Here is a 21,376-nt window from a genome sequence, read left to right as displayed (position 1 = left end):
GTGGCTAGGTCTCTACAAGGTAAGGAGGAGAACAAAACAAGAAAAAAAAACCGTACCATGCCAGCCTTCTTGGCACAATAGAGCTGAATCTGAAATGGCTTTGCAGGTATTAAAGCAAAGGCATTCAGAATTGTTGGCTCAAGCTCGGGATGCGATACTGCAGCCATTCCATGGAAAAATACATATCGATACCTAGGGGACAGCAAACATACGTTTATCATACAAGTGGGTGTAATTACCTCAGCTGAGCACAAAATAGACTCTGGTGAAACCTGACCAATTAGGCAAGGTCCCTGTAGGACTGCCGAGCAATTTAAAAGGTATGTTTACAAAATGAAGCAGAAAAGGTGCTCCAGATGGACATAATAAAACCATTTGTCAGCAACTGGTGTTCTCCATTGTTTCGGTCCCAAAGCCAGATGGGAACACGCGATCTTGTGTAAACTTCAGGCAAATAAACATGCAATCTTGTGTAAACTTCAGGCAAATAAACACGCGATCTTGTGTAAACTTCAGACAAATAAACAGAGGACCAAAGTTTGACGGGAACCCAATGCCCCGAGTGGATGAGCTTTCAGGTTGGCCTAAAGGTAAAGGTAAAGTTTCCCCCGCACATGCGTGCTAGTCGTTTCTGACTCTAGGGGCCGGTGCTCATCTCCGTTTCAAACCCGAAGAGCCAGCGCTTGTCCGAGGACGTCTCCATGGTCATGTGGCCGGCATGACTAGACACCAAAGGCGCACAGAATGCTGTTACCTTCCCACCGGAGTGGTCCCTATTTTTCTACTTGCATTTTTACGTGCTTTTGAACTGCTAGGTTGGCAGAAGCTGGGACGAGTAACAGGCGCTCGCTCTGTTACGCGGCACTCGGGATTCGACCCGACCATCTGATCGACAAGCTCAGCGTCCTAGCCCACTGAGCCACCACATCCCTTCAGGTTGGCCTAGGTGGAGCCAAATATTTATCCTCTTTGGATTTAACCGAAGGATATTGGCAAAAGCCCCTGGAACACCACGCAAAAAGAAAGGTGGCCTTTGCTACTCCACAGGAACTCTTTCAGTTTTTTTCTTTTTAAAAAAATGTCCTATTTGGTCTACATGGGGCACCTGCTACATTCATGTGGATAATGAAGAAAATCTTAGCAGGTTAAGGGGAATGATGTGCCACCTATTTATATGATATCCACATCTACAGCAAGATCTCCCTAACACCTAAGACAAAGAATAGATTGCCTAGCACAGGGGTAGGCAACCTTGGCTCTTTTATGACTCATGGACTTCAACTCCCAGAATTCCTGAGTCAGCATAGCTGACTCAGGAATTCTGGGAATTGAAGTCCATGAGTCATAAAAGAGCCGAGGTTGCCTACCCCTGGCCTAGCAAAAGCAAAATTAACTATAAGCCCAGGAAAAGAAATATGCATCTGGAATATTGGGAAACCGAGTACTTGGGGTATGTGGTTGGCAAAGGGGGGGGGGATAAAGCCTCAGCAGGAAAAAGTGGAGGCACTGAAAAAGGAGGAAGCCCCCCCCAAACAAAGTCCTTTGTTCTTTTCTGGGTTCGGCAGATATTACTGAGGGTTTATCCCTTATTTCTCCACGATTGCCCAATCTTTACAAGACCTAGCAAGAAAAACTAAACCCTCCAAAGTGCAGTGGTCTAAACAATGCCGGGAAGCATTAGAGAAGATTAAAGAAGCATTATATGGGAAGACAGTATTAACAAGGGGTGGATTTTTCCCAACAATTTGTTGCAGTGCTTAGGCACAGTGCTGATTCAAAACCCAGAAGGGATGGATCACCCGGTAATCCACCTGGTTGAAGGATCTCCTCCCAAGGAAGTAAAATATAGCCCCATCGAAAAGGAAGCATTGAAATTATGCATTGAAACGGGGGTGGTGTGTATCTCTGGGTCAGGAATTCACCCTGACAATCCACCACCAGCCACTCACTAGGCCAGGGGTCCCCAAACCTTGGGCCCTGGTCCACTCCTGGGCTGTGACCTATTCAGAATTGGGCTATCCAAGTGGGTAGCCAGAATGCTCATGCATGCATGCACAGGTCTATTTGCGCAAGTGGAGGGCTGGCTGGCACATGCATGCATGCATATGCTGGCCCACTACTCATGTGGCACAGTTGTCCTCTGCGCCCCCCCCCCCCAAAGCTGGGCTGCCAAGGCACGACCGTTGCGGACGGCTGCACTAGGCTACAGCAGGTGAAGGATACAAATTCCTGCTTAACCAGGTGGCAACTCACACTGTGTAGCTTCAGTACTGCACAACGTGTGGGGCGGCCAAGTGTCATCGCTGAGTTTCTCTCCAGGTCTGGGAAGGACCCAGAGAGGCCTCACAAAGAGTAAAGAAGAAAAAGAAATCAAAGAATAAGAATTTATTTTACTCGTTCAAAGGGGTGAGGTATGGGACAGGGTACCTGCGCAAAGTCCAGCACCTGTGTTGCTGTTGCCCTGCCCCTTTAAGATCTCTCCCTAGCCAGCACAGCTGCTTTGATTATAAAAGCTGAGCAGAGAGGTGGTGTGGAGGTGTGGGTGTTTGTTTGCAAAAGCAAAGAAAGACGCCAAAAGAAGCCCAAGACACACACAAAAAAGTTGCTGCTCTCCGGCAGTAGGAATCACAAAGAGGAGAAAGGAGTAGATAAAGGAGAATTGGGAAGAAGTGCGCAGTGAGTACTTTCCTTTGAGCGTTTGTGTGCATGTTTAGCTTAACCATACGGTGCCCACTGTCTTGAGTACGTGTAAAAGAACCTGTGACATTCGCACATCTTTTTTGAAGAGAAGCTGAAAGATGCTGTTCCTGTCCTCGCCGAAAGAGGTTGGACAAACAGAGTCAGTTGCAGAGGCCAAATGCCTCTCTGGAGCCATTGACTTTGACCACCTAGTTCTGAGCAAAGATTTAACTTTTACGACTTCAAAGGTCACTTCCAATTCTTCAGTTGACCCACTGGCCAGCAGAGGGCAGCTACTGTACCTGAGCTGTCATCTTACCATCTTTCCTCCATGGAACTCCTGGTTTAAATTTTTTCAAAACATTTCTAACAAACTTCTCCAGCCGAATCTGGCATTCTCGGCTCATCGCAGAAAGGGTTTTCTGCAAAGGAGAAAGACAAAAAAGAAAGAAAGAAAGAAAGAAAGAAAGAAAGAAAGAAAGAAAGAAAGAAAGAAAGAAAGAAAGAAAGAAAGAAAGAGAGAGAGAGAGAGAGAGAGAGAGAGAGAGAACTCTTCTGGCTGAAAAAAACATTTACACAAAAGGCCAAACCGTTATGTGTCAAAGCGAAACAAGTGTGATTTTGGCTGGTGTTGAGCAAAAAACCTCCCGCAAACAGGAGAGGCTAATAATAACGGGGGAGCAGTAACGGGGCTGGGTGTGTGTGGGGGGGAATGCCTCCATTTCGACTTAACAGCAGACTCCACCTGATCTGAAGTGATGAATTTGTGTCAAAACTGGCAGCGATACCTGTGGAGTCGACTGGGATTCTCTTCCAATTTTTCTAACAAGCCGTTAAAAGCAAAAATAAACTTCAGTGCAAAATATGGCAGCCGTTCCTTCTGCTCTGCCTTTGGATTTCAACAAGCAGCTTTTTCCCCCAGTGGTATCTGACCTTGTGTGACATCAGCGCAGTTTAGAGAAATGCATGAGTGCCTCAGTGGGGCCCCAATTTGCAATAACAATAACAATAACAATAACAATAACAATAACAATAACAATAACAATAACAATAATAATAATAATAATAATAATAATAATAATAATAATAATAATAATAATAATAATAATTAGTAGTAGTAGTTGGAAGGGACCTTGGAGGTCATCTAGTCCAATCCCCTGCTCAGGCAGAAAACCCTATACCATTTCAGGCAAATGGCTGTCCAGTCTCCTCTTAAAAACTTCCAGTGTTGGAGCATTCGCCACTTCTGGAGGCAGGTTGTTCCAGATATGTTCCCCTCTGAAATTCTAGGCTAGAAACAGGCAGAGTTATGCTTGACTGATACCTTTTGTTTATGCTAGTGTTTGTCCTACGGAGGAGATGGTGGGAGTGGTTAGCACTTTTTAAAAGAGTGAGACAAAAGAGTCTCAGATGGGAACGTTGGATTGTGGTTGTGGTTGTCCCCTTAACCATTTGTTGTTAAGTCCAAATGGAGTCATTTCCCCGCCACCCCGCCCTCATTATTATTAGCAAACGCCTCTCCTATTTGCACAAGGTTCTGCTCAATGCCTGCCAAAATCATGCTTATTTTGCTTCGGAGAAAAAAGAACGACCGTTGCGACATCCCCATAGTCACGTGATCAAAAGTTGGGCACTTCGCAGCTAGCATGTATTTAGGAAGGCTGTAGGGTCCCCTAGTCACGTGATCACCGTTCAGGACCTTTCCAGATGGTTTCCGACAGGCAAAGTCAATGAGGGGAAGCTGTGATGATCTTCCGTTGGAGTCTTGACTGCAACGGATCTTTGAGCAAAGGGATCCTTCAAACTAATCTTTTCACCTTGCTTTGGTGAAGGTGTCCACTGCAACACGCACAGAAGCCACTTCCATTGAAGTGACATGGAAGGAGAGCCAGACAGCTCCCACCAGGGTTTCCCCTCCCCCCCACCCAAAGGTAGAACAATTTGCCTTGAGAGGCCACCTTACTTGCCACCTCTGCAAGGTGAATTAATGCGCAGGTTCTCCACAGCTCATGCAGAAAGTGATTTTACGGTAATGATGAGAGACAATGCTGAATCCTCACGGGCAATTAAACAGGAGTTTGACGAGCGTTTCAGATTCTCTCTCTCTCTTTTGTCTATGGATGCCTTCTGTGTTGTTTTGCAGAACTTCCAGGCCACACAAAGAGGTTTTTATTTTTTTTAACCTCTGTGCCTAACTCATCAATATGCAGCTTCTGCTGGGGCTCCTCTTGTCCATTCTCCTGACTACAGGTACGTTCACGGTTGTCTTCTGGAAACGGGGAGGGCAGTGGAGCAAAACAGAGGCTTCTACCATGGACACTTGTGTGTGTGGGGGGGTGTGCCTAGGCAATGTGAAAAGTCACACTAACTCTTTAACGATGGAGTGGATTGCTGGAAAAAAAAGTGGATGTATAGTTCGAGTAGATCAGCGTTTCCCAACCTTAGGAACTTGAAGATGCGTGGACTTCAACTCCCAGAATTCCCCAGCCAGCATAGCTGGCTGGGGAATTCTGGGAGTTGAAGTCCACGCATCTTCAAGTTCCTAAGGTTGGGAAACGCTGGAGTAGATCAAAGTTTACCCAAAAGCATTTAGGTCAAGACAGAACTTGCCACACACTCGTGATCCCTTAATATGACAAGGTTAGCCCTGGAATTGCCATTAAATAAAATAAGCACACGCTTATAATTTATTGCCACACTTCACTTTAGTCAGGTTTTTTTCCCCTCTTGATCTGCTATATTTGATTTTAACTTATAGTGTTAAAAGGATGTTTCCTTCCCATTCAGGAGTATCATTCTTGGGACATTGGCTTTTATCTAGTCCTGGCCCAGGAAATTGAAAAGGGGTTCTGAAGTGGATCTTTGGAACTTCCAGACAACACAAGCTGGCCAGAATATCTCTCTTTAAAGTAAAGCTGAAATTTTTATCTCCTGCTATGTCTCAAAATTTCTCTTCAAATTGAAGGGGGGAGGAGGGGAATTTGCTTTAGATCTGAAGGTATCTCGGATTCCCGATTTCTGCCCTATATCCTTAGCTCCTCTGCAATGTTTTTCTTCTCTATAGGAAGTTCTCTGAAGTGCGAACAATGTACAGCAATTAATACTCGTTGTTCTGGTTCAAAGGAGGAATGCCCTTATAGCAATGCTGTCTGTATGAACTTGAGTTTGAAGGTTGCTAGAACAGGTGAGTAAGACAAGCCACATAAAAGAGATTGATCATTATCATGCCCCTCTCAAAAAGACTGGTTCGGAGGAGGAGGAGGAGGAGGAAGAGTTGGCGATTGGACCATCCAACAGGGAAGGCGCACCAGGGGCTGAGGACGATACTGTCCTGGCCCCTCAGGCACTGAGGGAGGTAGTCCACCAGACGGACAGCTGCCTGCCTGCACAGACATAGGGGAGGATCAGCTGCTGACCAGCAGTGGTGCCAATAGGCAGCCATTTCCTCTGACGAGGAACAGCTGCCTCCTCCACTGATCCAAGGGCACGTAGAGGGAGTGTAGGCAAGCCCGGAGAAGGGCTGCAAGGCTACTCAGGAGGAGGTCACCCCACCCCTCCTCACAAGGAACACGTGGAGGGTAAGGAGAAGCCATGGGGAGTTAGTCTTTGCCAGGAACAATTTGTTTGCTTTGGCTTACACTCTCTTGGCTTTTACTCGCGCTTGTGCTATTTGCCTTGCCTGGCTTGGAAGATTGCTCTTCACATTTTGTTTTGGACCTCGTCCTTCTCTGGTGGCCTACTTTGGGCCTTTGCTTTAGGGCTGCCTCTTTTCTGGGACCTGCTTCTTGTCCTGAGGACTGCCCTTGACTTGTGCCTGGACCCTGCCTGGTGTGTTGGGCTTGGAACTCTGGATCTTTCTCTGTGAGTGTGCTCCTACTCTGTGGGCTTTCTTTGCGTTCCCGGGGCTGCGTTAGGGAGTCTGAGGGTGGCTGCCTTCAGAGTAGCGTGAGAGTGGAGCCTTATCGGTTGTTGGAGGGCTGTTGGCTGGAACATTTCTTAAGAGAAATAAGGAACTCTTTAGTGGTCTGCCTTGCCTTGACCACCTGGGTCATAACACATCCTATGCCAGTGATGGTGATAGTTCTTCAGGTCTTCCAACAGTGGCCCCACCATCACTGTCATAAAGTCTATCCCCCTTGACGCTGGTTCTTCTCTTTCCTTCTGCTTTTTTCAGCAGCCTTTTCCAGAGAGCTGGGTCTTTACATAATGCATGCGAGGTAGGATCATTTGAGCCTGGTCATGTAGACAGCGTTACGGTAGAAACCTGTCTTGGGATGGCTGAAGGGATTCCTTTAGGACTGAGTGATTGATGGCTTGGATCACTGACTTTTCTCTCTTCTTCCAGAGGTCATCGTCACCATGAAAAGGTGCAGTCGGAGAGCTGATTGCAAGTGGTACGAAGATCAGAAAGGGAAGCGTTTCTATGGTGATATCATCAATGTTTCGGACGAATCTATCATTATCGACGCTAGCTGCAGCAAAGCGCCCCCCTCCTTTGCATTGTTCTTCCCAGCATTCCTTGGGCTCCTCCTGATGAAGCTTCTCTTCTAAAGAAATTGTCCCCTTTTCTGGGCCTGTATATCCTGTCAAGCTGCTCAAGCGGCATTTTTGATACTATGCATAGGTCTTTATATTTTCCTAAATGGAAACCAGTTAAGCTGACAAAAATAGAATCAGCAGCCTTGAATGTGTGTTTGAAGAAAAAGATGGCATAATGCAAATAAAGAAAACAATAAATACTAGGATTCCAGTCCCTGCCTGATTCTTTTGATTTGATATAGGGGAAAAAAAATCCATGTCTTCCATTCTACAAGAAAGTTTGCTATTCCCTTCTTCCAGATTTGATTTGATATTTATTTAGTGTAGGGCATCTACAGAGGTCATGCAATTAGAATAGAATAGAATAGAATAGAAATAGGAATAGAATAGAATAGAATAGAATAGAATAGAATAGAATAGAATAGAATAGAATAGAATAGAATAGAATAGAATAGAATAGAATAGAATAGAATAGAGCTGGAAGGGACCTTGGAGGTCTTCTAGTCCAGCCCCCTGCTCAAGCAGGAGAACTATGCCATCTCAGACAGGTGACTGTCCCGTCTCTTCTTAAAAACATCCAGTGATGGAGCGCCCATGATTTCTGGAGGTAAGCTGTTCCACTAGTTGATTGTCCTCCCCGTCAGGAAGTTTCTCCTCAATTCCAGGTTTTTTCTCTCTTTGATCAGTTTCCAACCATTGTTTCTCGTCCTTCTATCTGGTGCTTTGGTGAACAACCTGGCCCCCTCTGCCTTGTGGAGCCATAGAATTGCAATGGCATAGATGTTACTGTGTGATATGTAAGGAAGCTGACTGCTTCTGCTGTGGCTGAGGCCATCCCAGGTGCTTTGAAATTTCCTGAGGAGACGTCCTTGAACTATATGTGTCCCAGTGCACCACAGTCCCACTGCAAGCTTCAGCCCACCAAAACTTAGGTAGCTTGACCTTGGTTCCCATAGAACATTTATTGTTATGTCTAAACTAAAAGGAATACACCTCCCGCCATTGCTGTGGCAACCGAAAACAAATTGAAGATGACTGCAGCCAACTTTGTTTGAAAGTTAACACTCTCCTTAGCCAGCTCACCTGGTTTGGTTATAAAAAGCTGAACAGAGTGGTAGTGTGGAGTTGTTGGTGTTTGGGAGAAAGGGACGGAGGTGTGTTTGTTTGCAAAAGCAACCTAAAGAAGCCCAAGGCAGATAGAAAAAATGACTGCTCTTCAGAAGTAGGTCTCACAAGGAGTAGAAATCAGAGTGATAGAAGGAGGAAGTGGTAAGAAACGGAGGACAATGCAGTGAGTACTAGCGTATGAGTGTTTGTGTGTTTGTGGTCTAAGCCCTGTGTGATTGTGTTGGATGTTGGATATGGAGCCCGCTGGCTTAGTAGATGTAAAAGAACTTGTGACATTCTTACATCTTTTTGAAGAGAAGCTGAAAGTTGCTGTTCTTTCCTTACAAGAGTCGTTGAACAAGCCAGCTTGAGGTTCAATGAACTGGCTGCCTAGTTCTGAGCAAAGGCTACAATACTATAACCTAAAAGGTCACTTCTAATTCTTCAGTTCTCATACGGAGGATCCCGTTTGATCCACTGAGTAGTGGAGGGCAACTGAGTTGTCATTGTCTTTCCTCAACGGTTGAAATTTATCCAAAATATTTTTAACTCAAATCCGGCAATCTCATCTCACAGCATGGACTAAAGCAGGAGGAATTGCTTTTACAGAAGAAAAAATAACGATATGTAGAAGAATGTTATATATAGTATGTAAAAGTAAAGTTAAAGATTTCACCTGCCCAGTTGTATCTGACTCTAGGGGACGGTACTCATCTCTGTTTCTTACCTGAGGCAGCCACCATTATCCGAAGACATTTCTATGCTCATGACTATACATTGAGGTGCACAGAATGCTGTAATCTCCCCACCTAAATGGTATCTATTTATCTGCTTGCATTTGCATGCTTTCCAACTAATTAGGGGACTGGAGACCAAAACATATGAGGAACGGTTGCAGGAATTGGGTATGACTAGTCTAGTGAAAAGAAGGACTAGGGGTGACTTGATAGCAGTCTTCCAATATCTCAGGGGCCGCCCCAAAGAAGAGGGAGTCAAGCTATTCTCCAAAGTGCCTGAAGGCAGGACAGGAAACTAATCAAGGAGAGAACCAACCTAGAATTAAGGAGAGATTTTCAGACAGTGAGAACAATTATCCACTGGAATGACTTGTCTCCAGAAACTGTGAATCCGCCAACCCTGGGAATTTTCAAGGAGAGATTGGACAGCCATTTGTCTGAAATGGTGTAGAGATTCCTGCTTGAGCAGGTTGGACTAGATGACCTCCAAGGTCCCTTCCAATTCAGTTATTCTGTTAAAAAGAAAAGAACTTTTCTACCTGAAGAGAGTTCCAGAAAAGGGAGGAGATCTAGGGTTGATGCCAATCTTAGAGAATTTCTGTGGATTGAATGAATGCAGGAGCCTTTTCATCTTTTATTGACAAAATGATCTGCCCTGTTGGTGAGTAAATAGCCCAAAGGGACAAGACAGATTAGAAACGCATAACAGGAAGGGTACGATGTGTGTATTTATGAGATGGAAGGGCAAGGTTGGGTATTCAAACTGTCACTCTGTGCAGCCGGGCTGTGCCCACCTTGAAAAAAGGATTGGCCAGACGTTCCTGGGAGCACTCTCACAAGCCTGAGCAGAACACATCTTTGCTAGTAATGTTTCTGATCTGTGAACAAACCTTTTAAAAAGAAGAATACATTTTTGCATTTGGCATTTTTGCATTTGAGTTTTTGACCGGCACCTCTCCGAAAGACGAATTACCTTCTCAAGGCAGGTCCTCCACAAGGCCATGCAGAAAGGGATTCTACAGTAATGATCAGAGATAACACTGAAGCTTCCCGGGTAATTACAAAAGGAATTTTACAAGTGTTTCAGATTCTTTTTTTGTTTATGGATGCCTTGTGTGTTGTTTTGCAGAGGCTCCTGGCCACACAATTGTATTTCCTGAAGAAGAGATCACTTTTTTTCTAACTTCTGTGTTTAAGTCATCATCATGCAGCTTCTCCTGGGGTTTTTCTTCTTCTCCATCTTCCTGATTACAGGTACAGTCAGCGTTGTCCTCCTGGGGTGTGTGTGTCAATGGAACTAAGGAGGGTCTTCTGCCCTGGCCAATTGGGGTTCGCCTAGGCACTGTGAAATGCCTCAAGAACTCCTCCCAGATGGAGTGGTTTGCTGGGGAAAAAAATTAGGTGTAGGCTCAGAGTTGATCAAAGTTTATCGAAAAGAATTTAACTCAAGAGAGAATTAACTACACTCATGGCCTTTCATATGACCATGTTAGCCCCAGAATAATCAGTAAGCAAAATAAGCACATGTTTAGGACACCAAGGAAAAGGAGGCACCACAGAGATTTCCTGCCTAGTTACACGGATGAAATAGTTAAATTTTCTTAACTATTTCATTGCCACTCTTCACTTTAGTTGGTGTTTTTTCTCATTTTCTTTCTCTGCTTGGTTCGACTTCAACCTGCATTGTTAAAAGGATGTTTTCCTTTCATTCTAGATGTCCATTCTTGGGACTTGAGTTGGCCTTAATCAAGCCCTGGGTCAGGTAATTGAGTGAGGATCCTGAGGTGGGCCGTTCATTTATTTATTAAATTTGTTTTTCCACCTACCTCACCGCAAGGTGAGCTTCAAGACCACATAACCTGACCAGAATGTCTCTCTTTAAAAGTGAAATTTTATAACCCTGCTACCTCTCAAATTTTCTCTTCAGCTTGATAGGTGAGAAAAGGCTTCAGATTTGTCAGTCATCAAATTTATGTACCACCCATCTCACTCTCACAGTGACTCTAAATGGTTTATAGTATAATAGTTTTTATGAAAGAAACAACCGTCAGTTTAGGAAAACAACAAACTTCCTAGACCTTCTTTCAACAGCAGCCTCCATTTTATTCTCAGCTTGGAACTGGACCTGATTTTTCTTTGAACACTTCCTCCCTATTTCTAACTTGCTACATGCCCCAGGAATTTTGATAGAGTCCAAATGGAACAAAGGCGATTTGTTTTTGTTTTCTGTCTAACCTGTGCTTCTTCTTACTTATTCTTCCCCTCCCTGCCAGGATTTAGTAGCGTACAACCACCTCATGATGGCTTCTGCTAAACTTTCTTTGTAGAAGAATTCTTCATCTACAATTTACCTCAATATGGCTCTGATTGTGTCTCAGCATCTTCTCCACTGGACAGCCCAACTAAGGCTGCTGAAAGTCCCGGTTCAGTAATATTGAAAGTGTCTCTGATTCCCTATCCCTGCCTTACTTGTTAACTCCTTTCCATTTTTTCTTTTCTTTACAGGTAGCTCCATACAGTGTCCATATTGTGTTGCAATTAATGGATATTGCTCTGGTGTAAAGGTAGAATGTCCCAATGGGAGTGATGTCTGTTTGACTTACAGTTTGCAATATAAAGAAAACAAACGTAAGTAAGACAAGCCACATAAATCTGATTCATCCTATGCCATCTAATCGGTGAGGGTCCTTCAGGTCTTCCAATAATGCCCCCATCCTCACTGTAATAAAGTCCATCCACCTTGTTGCTGGTTGTTCTCCTTTCTTCTGCTTTTCCTGCAATAAGGGGTTCTCCAGACAGTTGGGTCTTCACATCATTTTCTGAAGAATAATAATTTGAGCCTGATCATGTAAATAATATTAGAAACCTGTATTTGGGTGGGTGGAGGAATTCCTTTAAGTCTGAATGATGGCTCTGATCATTGACGTTTCCCTCTTCCTTCAGAGATGTTTGGCAACTTTGAAAGTTGTGCTACGAAAAACATTTGTAAGGAAATGGAAGATCTGATAGGGAAGCCTCTCCGTGAAAACGTGGCCCGCATACCTGGTTTCCCAACAGAAGCTATAATTAAAGCACCTCCCTCCTTTGCATCGTTTTTCCCAGCGTTCCTTGGGCTCCTCCTGATGAAGCTTCTCTTCTAAAGCTCTTCCTTCCACCCAAGAAGTTGTCCCTTTCCTTGGCCTGTACGTCCTCTCAAGCTGATCAGGAAGAATCTTTGGTATTATGCTTAATCTTTTCCCAAATAGAAACCAGTTAAGCAGACAGAAGTATAATCAGCAGCTTGGAATGTGTGTTTGAACTAAAAAAGATGGTGTAATTCAAATTAAAAAACCCCAATAAATAATTGGATTCCAGTCATTGCCTGATTATTTTGATTTGGTCTAGAAAAAAAAATCCACATGTTCTATTTTGCAGGGATTGTTTGCCATTTCCTTCTTCCAGATTTGATTTGATATTGATTTTTATGAATTAATATATGAAATGTAGTACCTGCCCATCTCACAGGGATTAGTTGTTTCAACCATTATATGTTACTTTATTGATCAGCTGTTTATTTATTTTATTTTATTCTGTTGGTGCCATCTGAATCCTGAAGGTAACTCTGAGCATTACTTTGTCTGTTTTCCAATTTAGTCTACAGTCCTGCAGTTTCTCTAGTTTTCTGTTATTCAAGAAAGTTTCACAAACACATCTAAGGAGTTGAGCTGGCTCAAAGGTTCACGGGCATGCTCTCACATACACACACTGACCGTGGCGAGAAAGATTGTAAAATCAGGTGCAACTTTTCACCAACCGCCTTGCTTATGAACAGAAGTTCTGGTCCCAGCAGTAGTCATAGGCTGAGGACTACCTGTATCCAAATATAGCCTGACAGAACACGAACGGGTAGTTAGAGAAATGTAACTGGAGCAATTTCTCTGCCAGTCAGAGAGGCCTTCTTTGGAAGAGGTTTCCCTGGAGTTTTGTCGGGAGTCCTCGCCTGCCAGCGGATCCAACAGCCGAGTCAGATGAATCGGATGAGGGGGACGGGTTGCCTGGGGTCACATCGGAGTCTGTGGAAGGCTCTGAGGAGCACAAAGACTTGGAGCTAGATGTGACACCGGACCCATCTATTCACACTTGGGCAGAGAAAGACAGCTGGGTTGAGGGCCTGAACTGAGGGAAAAGGGGAAGCAGCTGGGCCCTGTTCCAGATGCACGGAGGCACAGGGAGGAAAGGCATGCAGGACAGTGGAGGGCTGATGGGCGGTTCTCCAGGAAAAGGATAAGACTCTAAGAAGCCATGCCCTGGCTGGGCTATAAAGAGGAGAGGCGTGGCAGGGGCTGGTTACCGTTCATGCTATGGCTTTGTGCTTCTGTCGTTGGATTTCTTGCCTCAGGATTCTTGGATATCTAACCGGGTTTGTCGGATTTCTGTGTGTTTGAGTGACTGAAACCTTGAGCATTCCAGCTGAGAACTCAGAGACTGATCTTGTTCGTTTCAACAGCTCGAGGACTGGCTGGAGTTTTGCTCCACAAAAGTGGTGTTGACATAAAAGGGGTTTATTTTCTTAGCAAGTCCCATCTTGTTCAGCGCCAAGGCGTTTTTCCTCACGAGGAAGCGGTTGAGTGGTATTTGCGGAGGCCGGGACAGAACAAGTTTTCCTTTGCAGTTTGCGGGAAATCCAATCCTGCCCTGATTCAGGTGAATCCCTGGCTCAGGCATCACTTTGGGAAAAGCAGCTATTTAACTGCCTGTCCTCCATCGGAAGGATTGCTTGGTGTCTTCCCTTCTTCAAACCATCAGTGGTGACCGTCAGCCAACTGAGACACTGAGGGGGATTTCTGGGCTGCCAAAATCAAAATTAGCTACAGGGAGGTGGAGAAGGAACTGAGAGCCAAGCTGGACCAGTGGCTAGAAGGCAGTACACGTAGATGAGTGGTAGGCCACCTTGGCTTTTATGACTTGTGGACTTCAACTCCCAGAATTCCTGAGCCAGCATGGCTCAGCATGGAAACCTCTCCCTTTCCCCTCAGCATGGCTGGCTCAGGAATTCTGGGAGTTGAAGTCCACGAGTCATAAAGGAGCCAAAGTTTCCCTCATGCTGGCTCAGGAATTCTGGGAATTGAAGTCCATGAGTCATAAACAAGCCAAGGTTGCCAACCCCTGGCCTAGACCACTTTATGACTAGTGGACTTCAACTCCCAGAATTCCTGAGCCAGCCATGCTGAGGGGAAAGGGAGAGATTTCCAAGTTGAGCCATGGTGGCTCAGGAATTCTGGCAGTTGAAGTCCATGAGTCATAAACGAGCCAAGGTTGCCAACCCCTGGCCTAGACCACTTTATGACTATGTTTTACCCTCATAGGGCGCTGTTTGGGTCTCACCATGTCTCCACCGGCCAGCCTAGCTAAGGCTACTGTTCCAATATCTCAGGGGCTGCCACAAAGAAGAGGGAGTCAAGCTATTCTCGAAACCACCCGGGGGCAGGACAAGAAGTGATGGATGAAAACTAATCAAAGAGAGAAGCAACCTAGAACTTCCTGACAGTTAGACAATTAATCAGTGGAACAACCTGCCTCCAGAAGTTGTGAATGCTCCAACACTGGAAGTTTTTAACAAGACATTGGACAGCCATTTGTCTGAAATGGTATAGGATTTCCTGGCTGAGCAAGGGGTTGGACTAGAAGACCTCTAAGAACCCTTCCAACCCTGTTATTTCATTCTATTGCCCTAAATATGTAGCACTTGCATCCATTTATGTGTGTGTGTGTTTGTGTGTGCATGTTTACCCGTCAGGATACGCTAGTAAGTTCTATGGCATTCATTTCTGACTTAGGCTCAAAATGTATACAAAACGATTAGGTTGAACTTGAGCAACTCAAAAGAGTGACTGGAGGAAGGGAAGGGATAAAAATGCAAAGATAAAAGGATGTCTACACAAAAAAAGGAAGTGTGGCTTAGCTTGAAAACATTTGTCAGAACAGATGTTGAAGAGGCTGTAAAGGGGGGAATTGAAAGGAAATAAGTGGTTTTCCTGCTATTGGTTGACAGGTAGATATTCTTTTGTTTTTCGGCAGCTGAGTGAGATGGTGGCCTCCCTTCTTTGGAAACTAACAAGGAGAGAAGCAACCTAGAACTAAGGAGGAATTTCCCGACAATGAGAACAATCAACCAGTGGAACGGCTTGCCTTCAAGGGTTGTGGGTGCTCCATCACTGGAGGTTTTCAAAAAATGGACGGGACAACTATTTGACCATTAGAAGATAGTCAAGATTCTATGTTCTATCCTGAGTAACTTTGGACCAGTCCTAAATACTTCTCAACCCAGCCTACTTCGTAGGGTGATTAAAACAAGCAAGACCTCGGTCTTAAAGTACCAACCAACAATTAAAGCTGTCTTCAATGAAAATGCTTTGGGGGTTTGATAACCAATTGCAGGAAGCACAGGAATTATCTTTTGAGAAAGGAAGAGACACTCTTTGACCTATTCCTTTCCCTTTTTCCTTTGCCACTAGAGACTCAAACAATCAACGACCACATGAGTCCACTGATTAAGATGCGCCCTTGCTAGCTGTACGGTAGTTGAAGATTCTCTCTTTATGAAAGCCTTCTAAACAGTTTCTCTTTGATGAGGAATTGAACGTGGCCAAGAAAACCCTTTCCAGTGAAAAACAGGCTTGAATTCCCAGCTATTTTGACTGCAGATTACTCACCATCTATTCTTTGCACAAAAGTCAAAGGGTAACCATAAATCCCACTGAAGTCATAAAGTGAAGGACAAATTAATGTGAACGGCTCCACCACTTGACGATTCTGTAAGACAAGAGTTCCCAGGCTTTCTGCATTGGCGGCCCAGGGTGGGAGAGGGGAGCAGGGAAAGAGGTTTTGTGGGAGGTGCAGGCACATGTGCACTTGTGTGGGCGTGCACACAAGCACTCATTGCTCGTGGGAGTGGGCCCGAGAGCAGCCATGATGCCCAAGTGAGGCTCTGAGTGCCCATGACCCTCGTCTAAGTCCCTGAGCACCCACAATCTTCGTGTGAGCGGGGCCAAGAGCGCACACAACGCTCGTGTGATTGCACATCAGCCAGCCACTCACACTGCTTGGTTGCAAATAGGCCACGGACCGATAGAGGGCCGCAGCCCACAGGTTGGGGACCCCTGTTGTAAGATCACCATATATTGGGAATTGATGGGCAATCGTGCCAATGATGGAGGAAGGAAGGAGGGACAGATGAGCAGAGTTTATTGAGGTCCATGGATGGTCAATGCATAAAATGTCTTACCTTAGGCTTCCCTTTGGAAAATGCTCTTATAGATGTATACATAAATTGTAATGGATAGTTTTTTTTATTATTTAAACTTTTAAATTTTGAATAACATAAAAATATCTTATTGATTTTAACATATAAAAATAAAACTTGATCTAATAAATGAACAAAATAAAACCCTCTTTCTCCAAACTAAATTGCACAACCAGCTCATTTGCTTTTATCCTTTACCAACACAGAATGAAGTACAGATAAACTTCTGCCTTTCTGCCATTCAATATACCCTGTCTCTGAATTCATACAATTCACCGAAGCAGATTGAAAAATACACTTCCTATGTTCACAGAACCTATAACGTCCAAACACATAAATCATACTAGGGATCACTACAGTTGTGTGGTTTCCACAACGCGCTAACATATGTAGCTGGGTTCTCAGACCAGACTAAACCATGTATTTCCAACTTCTCTTGACCATAGAGCTAGTTTGGTGTAGTGCAAGGGTAGGCAACCTTGGCTGTTTTATGACTCGTGGACTTCAACTTCCAGAATGCCTGAGCCAGCCATGCTGAGGGGAAAGGGAGGTTTCCAAGCTGAGCCATGCTGGCTCAGGAATTCTGGGAGTTGAAGTCCACGAGTCATAAAAGGGCCAAGGTTGCCTACTCCTGGCCTAGGCCTAGGCTGCTTTATGACTCGTGGACTTCAACTCCCAGAATTCCTCAGCCAGCCATGCTGAGGGGAAAGGGAGGTTTCCAAGGTGAGCCGTGGGGCTCAGGAATTCTGGGAGTTGAAGTCCACGAGTCATAAAAGAGCCAAGGTTGCCTACCCCTGGTGTAGTGGTTAAGGTGCTAGCCTAGAAACTAGGAGATTGTGAGTTCTAGCCCCGCTTCAGGCATGAAAGCTGGCTGGGAGACCTTGAACCAAATCACCAGGAGATGGTGAGTTGTAGTCCCACCTTAACTATGAAATACAGCTGGGTGACTATCACTCTCTCTCTCAGTCCAACTCACCTTACAGGGTTGTTGTGAAGAAAATAGGAGGTGGAAGGAGCATTATGTTTGTTTGCTGCCTTGAGTTACTTATAAACTGATAAAGGTGGAATACAAAGATCTAATCAATCAATCAATCAACCAAGGTATGGCAAATCTAAAACTTGCTTGTTGCCTGGACTTAGCCCCAAATTAAACTGGAATATGCTAATTAATTTAATTTATAAGGTCCTGTCTTCTAATCTGAACAGTCAATCATTCAAGTCAATTTTATTGCAGTCTTAACCTAGTCTAAGAAGGGTGTCTGTGAATAGTCTGTAAGCACTTATAAATCTATGTCAATTAACTAGTAAATACAAAGTGATACAACTTTAAATGCATCTACAGGATAGAACAACCTGACTTTTTGAGTAAAATCAAAAAGGAGTAATCTACAACTCTCTCATTGCTGGCTGGGAATTCTGGGAGCTGGAATCCATAGGTCTTAAATTCGGACAACCTGGGCCTGGACTTTAAATATGGTCGTATGTAAAGTTACATAAAATGTGCTAACACCCAAAATTGCAAAAACGTGATCAGAACTAAATTGAAGTCACATCAATTTTAACAATATCTAAAAGTGCATAAATTCTACATAGCTGGAACCTAGTCTTCAAGGCCTGATGATGGGTTGACAATATTTAAGCCAAGTGTGCGGTAATAATGTCAATTTATTTAGAAGCTGCATCTGGGCTTAAGCCAAGCTTGTACAATGAGATCAGCAATCTGCTAATGGAAGAGATGATTAAATCCGGTGTGCCTGCCTCAAAAACAAGAACAATCAAGAAAAATAACATCTCCTGAGGTTTCTACTTCTACAAAACGACACGAGGGCAGAATCTTTCACACTTGCCCTCAAACACCTGGAAAGGAAAAATAGCACGGCTTTGGGTGAAAGAGAAAGCTTTCTAATGGTGGGGCGTTTCAAGTTGTGTTTGATAGTTGGCAACGGTGCCTCAAAACCAGTGCTTTATCAAACTTGGCAATTTAAAGAAGTGTGGATTTCAGCTCCCAGAATTCCAATGTACAGATACAGATTAGGTAAAACTTGGCTCGACAGCAGAAACTGTGAGAGGGAAGACAGTCACTTAAATATGAGTCAGCGATGGTGCTGTAGCCGCCAGAAAAAGCCAATACAATCTTAGGTTGCATTAACAGAGAGATAGAATCAAGATCACGAGAAGGGCTACTACTGCTTCTTAATGCCTCGGTAAGGCCAGATTTGGAGTGCCGCATCCAATTTTGGTCCCCACAATAAAAAAAAAGGACGTTGAGATTCTGGAAAGAGTGCAGAGAAGAGCAACAAAGAGGATTAGGGAGACTAAAACATATGAAGAAGGGTTGCAGGATTTGGGTATGTCTAGTGCAGTGGAAAAAAGGACTAGGGGTGACAGGATAGCCATGTTCCAATATTTGAGGAGCTGCCGAATAGAATAGAATAGAATAGAATAGAATAGAATAGAATAGAATAGAATAGAATAGAATAGAATAGAATAGAATAGAATAGAATAGAATAGAATAGAATAGAATAGAATAGAATAGAATAGAATAGAATAGAATAGTTGGAAGGAAACTTGGAGGTCTTCTAGTCCAACCCCCTGCTCAGGCAGGAAATCCTATACCATTTCAGAACAATTGTTCTCCAATCTCTTCTTAAAAACCTCCAGTGTTGGAGCATTCACAGCTTCTGGAGGCAGGTTGTTCCACTGATTAATTGTTCTAACTGGCAGGAATTTCCTCCTTAGTTCTAGGTTGCTTCTCTCCTTGATTAGTTTCCATCCATTGCTTCTTGTCCTGCCTTCAGGCGCTTTGGAGAACAACTCAATTCTCTTTCTTTGTGGTAACCCCTGAGATATTGGAACACAGCTATCATGTCACCCCTCGTCCTAGAAGAGGGGGGGGTCAATCTATTTTCCAAAGCCCCAGAAGACAAGACAAGAAACAATGGATGGAAACTAATTAAGATGGTCTTGGATTAAAGCCACAAGAATCAATTTGCTCTAAATTTACTCTGTTGAGAGGAAAACCTACATCACTTTGTTTTGTTTCAAACTCACTCAAAGAACAATCAGATGCTGATATTTTTACACACAAAAAAAATCCCCTATCCCCCTTTATTCTGTGCTGACTCTAGACCAGCCATGTCAAACTCGTGACTTTCCCCCCATTGCTGGCAATGGGGTGGGCGCGGTTTTGGCATGACACACCCAGCCGGCGGGCCTGCAGTTTGACATGCCTGCTCTAGACCTACTTTGTAATCAGATTGGAATGAAGCTAAACAGGCAGCAACCTATGGGAATATTTGCAATTGAGATACCATTGCATTCTTCCATTTCTTGTGCAAGCTTGGAAAATCAGAGAGTAGAGATCACAGTTTCAAATTGCTAAATCTAAATTGCCAGCTGGGGATTTCTGTGAGCTGAAATCCAGACAACTTAAAGCTGCCAAGTTTGGGGGGAAAAAAACAAAACACTGACCTAAACACTGGAGAGAGAGAGAGGGTAAAAAACCACTAGAGAATTCTAGCCCTGGAGAATTGAAAATGGTTGAGTTGGAAAATTCCCCCCCCCAAAAAAAAGACATCTTGTTGACAAGAAAAAAATCCTTTATTCTGACATTGTCCTTCAACTCTCTTAATGCTCTTTTCCTGTCTTGCGGATAGAGACGGGGAAATGGCTTTATTACAACAGAACAAGGAAAGCACAGGCTTAGATTTATTTCTTTATTTCCTTTTAACCAACAAAGTATTTTGTGTGGGTTATAAAATTCCACAAGCAGCTGAGCAAAACTCCTCTCTCTTACATCATGGGCCTAATGTTGTTTAGTCTTGGAATAAATGGTCTGCCCGAAAGAAACAAACTTCAGACACCAGGAAGAATTCCATCGACTTCCTTCTAATATGCATTTTAAAAACCATTTTGGAAACCTTCCCGGAAGCAACTGCAAACATAAAATACTAAAACCCGTTAAGTGCAATAAATAAATAATATTTATTTAGGAAGGAAGGGTGGGAAACATGTAAACCCTATTATTCTGGTAGAGTGGATGTGGAAAGTAAAATTGAGTGTGAAAGGGGAACATACCAGGTAATTCTGGAAGGAAACTGAAACTTTTTCCTGGCTGCCAAAAAACACATGTTTCTTTTTCTTTTTTCTTTTAATCGTTAATGTGAGGAGGAACAAGGATCTTTGTTAACAACTGCGGTTTGTGTTTTTCAAAAGGAGAGGTACAATGTGCTGCTTGAGGTCAGTGTTTCTCCACCTCAGCCACTTTAATCTCAATTTACAGAATTTCCCAGCCAGCATCTGAGTTTGCAACCGAGCTGAATCATTGCCCCAAACAAGGTCTTCCCCTTTCACTTTTGGTGAAGAGGAGATCTGAAAATTTGTGGTTAGGAATTGATTACTCTGTGCTGTAGCTGTAGCTCACACACACACACACACAGACCCACACACCTTAGTAACACCCAGTCTGAAGGCCACTGATCTTCCACATCAGGGGTGTCAAACTCAATTTCATTGAGGGCCGCATCAGCATTGTGGTTGCCCTCAGGGGGCCGGGTGGGTATGGCCAGGGTGGGCGTGGCCTACTGGGTGGGCGTGGCTAGAGTGCGTATGGCCTACTGGGTGGGCGTGGCCAGCTCTACATCGTTCGCATCAAGGGTGCCTATGGGGGCCTGGGCAGGAGTGGGACAGATCTGGGGGTCTCTGGGCCAGGGCCAAGGCAGCGGGGACCGTTCCCTCACTGTTTCCAGGATGGCTTCGGGGGCCACATGAAACCACTTCGCGGGCCGGATCTGGCCCCCAGGCCTTGTGTTTGACATGTCTGTTCCACATGGATGTCATCAGTAGTGGGATTCAGCCAGTTTGCATCACTTTGGCAGAACCAGTTGTTGCCCAGGCCCAGAATGGACTTCCGGAAGTGGCATCCACACAGAGATCCGGTTGTTCACATATTTGAATCCCACCACTCCTTCCTTCCTTCCTTCCTTCCTTCCTTCCTTCCTTCCTTCCTTCCTTCCTTCCTTCCTTCCTTCCT

The 21,376-nt window shown here is 44.3% G+C and overlaps 3 protein-coding genes across 5 annotated transcripts in view; all 3 read left to right on the top strand.

Annotated features, from left to right (window-relative positions):
• Positions 1-10,926, top strand: part of LOC308672491 (interferon-inducible GTPase 5-like) — an 82,737-nt gene extending 71,811 nt beyond the window's left edge. For 2 of the 3 annotated variants that reach the window (XR_014027427.1, XM_081335461.1), the window contains one exon: positions 10,192-10,770. Coding sequence is in view for 1 of the 3 variants with exons in the window: in XM_081335461.1 (XP_081191587.1) it covers positions 10,192-10,245 (54 nt within the window). In the remaining 2 variants the exon portion in view is untranslated. The other variant, XR_014027426.1, reaches the window with a different exon arrangement.
• Positions 1-21,376, top strand: part of LOC308672494 (interferon-inducible GTPase 5-like) — a 192,051-nt gene that overhangs the window by 48,839 nt on the left and 121,836 nt on the right. The gene's annotated exons all lie outside the window — the stretch shown is intronic.
• On the top strand, positions 2,598-7,399 carry LOC308672313 (uncharacterized protein). Its single transcript, XM_081335126.1, has 4 exons — positions 2,598-2,676; positions 4,823-4,929; positions 5,744-5,863; positions 7,025-7,399. The coding sequence occupies exons 2-4, from the start codon at positions 4,884-4,886 to the stop codon at positions 7,228-7,230; spliced, it is 372 nt and encodes a 123-aa protein (XP_081191252.1). The 5' UTR covers positions 2,598-2,676; positions 4,823-4,883; the 3' UTR covers positions 7,231-7,399.

This window comes from Vipera berus (assembly GCF_964194415.1).
Source record: "Vipera berus genome assembly, chromosome: 9".
NCBI classification, from domain to species: Eukaryota; Metazoa; Chordata; class Lepidosauria; order Squamata; family Viperidae; genus Vipera; species Vipera berus.
Note: the sequence above shows the minus strand (reverse complement) of the source record. Positions and strands in the feature narration are given on the sequence as shown.

Bases quoted from the DNA above. Each gene is read 5' to 3' on its own strand.
- LOC308672313 (XM_081335126.1), top strand. From the start codon at position 4,884: ATGCAGCTTCTGCTGGGGCTCCTCTTGTCCATTCTCCTGACTACAG. The intron at 4,930-5,743 runs GTACGTTCACGG...TCTTCTCTATAG, and splicing joins GTCCATTCTCCTGACTACAG to GAAGTTCTCTGAAGTGCGAA. The intron at 5,864-7,024 runs GTGAGTAAGACA...CTCTTCTTCCAG, and splicing joins TTTGAAGGTTGCTAGAACAG to AGGTCATCGTCACCATGAAA.